General features: G+C 38.5%; 1 protein-coding gene across 1 annotated transcript in view; it reads left to right on the plus strand.

Moving 5' to 3' along the window:
- Nucleotides 1–3,907, plus strand: part of LOC125041539 — a 6,432-nt gene extending 2,525 nt beyond the window's left edge. Inside the window, exons 2-3 of the mRNA XM_047636562.1 lie at nt 219–422; nt 1,336–3,907. Of these exons, the coding sequence (XP_047492518.1) occupies nt 219–422; nt 1,336–2,211 (1,080 nt within the window). The 3' untranslated portion in view covers nt 2,212–3,907. The remainder of the gene's footprint in view (nt 1–218; nt 423–1,335) is intronic.
- The last annotated feature ends 334 nt before the right edge of the window (nt 3,908–4,241 follow it).

A 4,241-nucleotide genomic window follows, 5' to 3' on the forward strand; every position in this document is an offset into this window, starting at 1 on the left:
AAAAAAAAAAAAACGAAAAAAAAAAAAAAAAAACGGATAAATAGATAAGTAAAAATATTCATAATTGAAACAGTGCATTATCCAGACAGACCCCCCCCCCTCTCAAATAAATAAATAAATAAAATAAAGATAGATAAATACAAATAATATAAACATCATCGTTAAAGTTTAAGCAATTCAATGACAAATCGACATCACTAATCCAAACCTTGTTCCAGCTGCGCGAATGGACAATCAACCCGGCTCCAGCAGACAAGGAGGGCTTCCTGTCTGAACAACTGTCCATGACCGTGAACTACGTGGCCGAGGGGGAGGAACACCACGCCCACCTGCTGGCGAAGCTCCTCCCACAGGATCCTTTTAACAGGGCATTCGTCATCGAAACGCTCTTTGATGTGAGGGAGATCAAGTTTTATACCGAGGTGAGGTTGTCATTGTCATTGTCATCATAATCGTCATCGTCATCGTCATCGCCATTGTCACATCATCATTATCATTATAACGATCAGCTACATCATCATCATCATCGCTAGTTAACTGTGTTGTCAACTGTGTTATTGTTTTCAGGAAATAGCAAAAATAGCAAGACAGATTGAACATTCGTTATTGTTACTCGAGATTTTTAAAATGTAATAATTGCTAGGAGGTAGAATATTGTCAGAACGCTGGCTTTGCAAGGTCCTGAGTTCGCGTCCGGTCGTCCCGCACAGTCGACTGAGCTGTGAGTGAGTACTAACACGCTGACGTCAGCAAGTTGGGGTCAGGGCCAGGGCGGAAAGGAACTGGCCTCCCTATTTCATTCCGCAATAAGCATGTTCCTCTACGGACATGTCACCTTTGTCTGCTTGGATGTGGGGCCAACTCTGACTTTGAAACAATGCTTCGTTAGGAAACTAATTCTTGCAAACCGTACTGATGTAAATAATATTGAAATTGGCAGTTTAGTGAGTTTAGTGAAATTGGCAGTTTAGTGTGTACAGTTATTTAGTATATTTTAATTTGGTGAATAGTGACTTTAGAAAGTTCTTAAGCTTTTGAGCTCAGCAAACCTTGAAACATATGTTCTTCCAAATTATAATCAGTTATATAATTACTTATATATATTCAGACAAGTTTACCTTTTTAAATCAGTTAAACTCTGAAATTCATCTGTTAAAAATCACTTGTTTTCAGTCTCCCATTTCTTTCATTTCGATATGTATTGTATTTCAAAACTGTCATCATTCAGTAACATGCACTGAGACCTCTCTATTTATTTTCCTTTTATTAAAGGTATAGTGAACGGTTTCTTAATTCTCGATTCGGAATTTTAAAATTATTTTTCACAATTTGCAGATCAAACCTGAACTGGAGGAGGTGGAAAGAAAATACCTGACGGAGGACTTCCTCAGTTCGTCCTGGGCTCCTAAACTGTATTATGCCAAGCACAAGCAAGCCTCAGAATCAATACTCGTTCTGGAGGACATGTGTCAGCACGGATTCCAGGTGGAGGACTTAACCAAAGGCCTCAGTCAGGATCAGATCAAGTCCGCCATCACTGCCCTGGCCAACGTTCATGCTGCGGCAATGGCCCTCGAAGTGAAGGAGAAGAAGCCCTTGAAGGAGCGATACCCCTACCTGCTCTCGATGGAACAAGCCGTGGAGTCCTTCACGTGTCTCGTCGACAGAGGTCTTCCCCTACTCCTGAAGTTCCTCGAGTCGCGAAAGGACTATGCAGCGGTGCGCGAAGGGCTTCAGAAGTACCAGGGGCAAAAAATGGCGGCTGATGTCTTTCGAAAGGTCTTGACACCGTCAGAAAGAATCAATACTCTGGTTCACTGTGACTACTGGTGCAACAACCTCCTCTTCAAGAACGGCGAAGAGCGCACAGACTGCTGCATAATCGACTGGCAAATGGTCACGTACGGAAGGCCAGCCATAGACTTGGCATTTTTGATAAGCACATCGTTGGAAACTGGTGAGCGACGCAAACATTGCCCAGAACTTCTGTCTCACTACTGGGAAGCTTTCACCTCGAGACTCTCGAAGTTCGACATAAAACAGGAAAATCACAAGTACAGCAGAGAAGACTTGGAGGCAGATTTCAAGGCGGCGCAGACGATGGCAGGCCTGGTCGTGGTTGGGAGTGTGGATATTGCCCTCGGGTTCCCGGCCAGAGAGGAAAGGGTGTTGGAGCTCCTGGCGGACCTGCTCAAAGTCGGTATTCTATGAAACACTTGAAGTAAAGAACGTACAGCTGATATTTGTAAATAGCAATGTTAATGATGATATTAGAAATGAAAATCGTGGAGAAAGTCTTTAAATGAAGTATCGAGCTTAATGCAACAATAACGTCTCATATATATACCTGGGCAGAAGCATAGAGGTGATTTTGATGTATATCTATTTTATAATTCATGGATTATCTGTAAACAGTACTTTTCTATGAAAAAAGAAAAATGATACACATTAATTGTATTAGATCATAATTAGGCTAGAAATCCGAAAAAAATATATTCATTATAACTGTCTGTAGCCCATGGTAGTGCCTTGGTATAGGGTACCGCTAATTGAAGTGACCCTTTGGGCAGATAATGCTAATTGGTATGAAAATTATCGATTTGTTTTCCTCATTTATTAGATATAAGGTCAAGTGCTAGCTTCGTAGTGCATCACCAGCTGGTCTGGCCCCAGGACCACCTCTGATTTTCCTTGTTTGAACTCTTTACCCATTCCGTAAAACGAAAAGACACTCAAAGAACGGTGTTTATTATAGGTATCATTTTTTAAAAAGTATCTGTTTTCGTAGTATTGTAATGATCTGTTTTCGTATTATTGTTGAAATTCAACCTGATGCATTATTATTACTATTCCCTGTACTCATTTTTTCAAAACTCTGCTAATTATCCATCTCCTCACATGCCTCAGCTTAAAAGCACACCATTTCTTGACCCTGCAACAGTCCCTTGCTATTAGAGACAGACTGCAAGACTTCAAATATGCCATTATTCAGATGAATGAATGGAAACCCTCAATGTAAACACACCCATGTTGTTATTGTAAGATGCAAGATGTCAGTATTGCTATCAACGGCGATTTCATCCGATTACGCTAAGATTTAATTATCTGTAGGTGCTTTGAATTCTGAAAAAGATATGTCCAGATAACCAACATATGACACATGTTATATCAGTTCCTGTGCTATTCAGACAACACAGTAAATGCTAAATAAAACTAACAGGTTCGTATATAAAGGGGATATATTTTTTTTACACTTGATGGAAAACCTTTGTAAAGAGTGAGACAAACTTATTGCAAAAAGTGAAATATCTCCTTTGGAAAGACAGCTCACACTATATTATTGTTATCCGAAAGAGGTGACCGTTAACCGAGTAGACATTCCAATTATTTACTTTTCTATTTGCTGAGAAGAATGTTGTGAAGTCACGGCTTTTTAGTCTATTGTGAAAGTACATTTTATTACCAATCAAATGACGACTAAATGTGCTCTTTCATTACAGCATCTCACACTACAAGTTATCATTATAAGTAAGAATAAATAAATATTATGAAGCAGGTGGAGTTGGATATATATATATATTTTTTCTTGTTAACTGCAGTTAACTATTTCAGAATCTTATTTTTATGTGTGTGAGTTTTTGCAGGTCTTCATGTGTACTTGTTACCTTAATTTTTTTTTTAGAATAAGATTTTTCTTTTCTTTTTATGCATAAGGCTTACATGTAAATGCTTACATACATATTATGCATACTTACATGTATAAATCAGTTTGAAGATTCACGTTGATATAACACACATACACACACACACACACACACGCGCACACACACACACACACACACACACACACACACACACACACACACACACACACACACACACACACACACACACACACACACACACATACATCTGTATCCTTTTATTTACTTTTATTTCATCGTCATCTTAAACACTTCAGATATTTTGCATAATAAGTTAGAATATTGTGATTGTCATTATTTTAAAGAAATTGTTGACATTTCTGTAACCATATATTAATGAAGTTGATTTTAAAAAGTGTATTTTTGCATCACCTGTTATGTTGCTAATGTTTAAGACCCAGAAATCCGGATTATGTGTTGTAACTCTTGGACAGATGAAAGAATTATTTGAAAAAAAGTTTCCAAAGAATAGGCCATTTCTCATCTGTTTCCTGTTTCTCATCTCCCTTTTCTCGTTAATCTCCTACCCTTCCCCCT

This window comes from Penaeus chinensis, chromosome 30 (assembly GCF_019202785.1).
Source record: "Penaeus chinensis breed Huanghai No. 1 chromosome 30, ASM1920278v2, whole genome shotgun sequence".
NCBI lineage: Eukaryota > Metazoa > Arthropoda > Malacostraca > Decapoda > Penaeidae > Penaeus > Penaeus chinensis.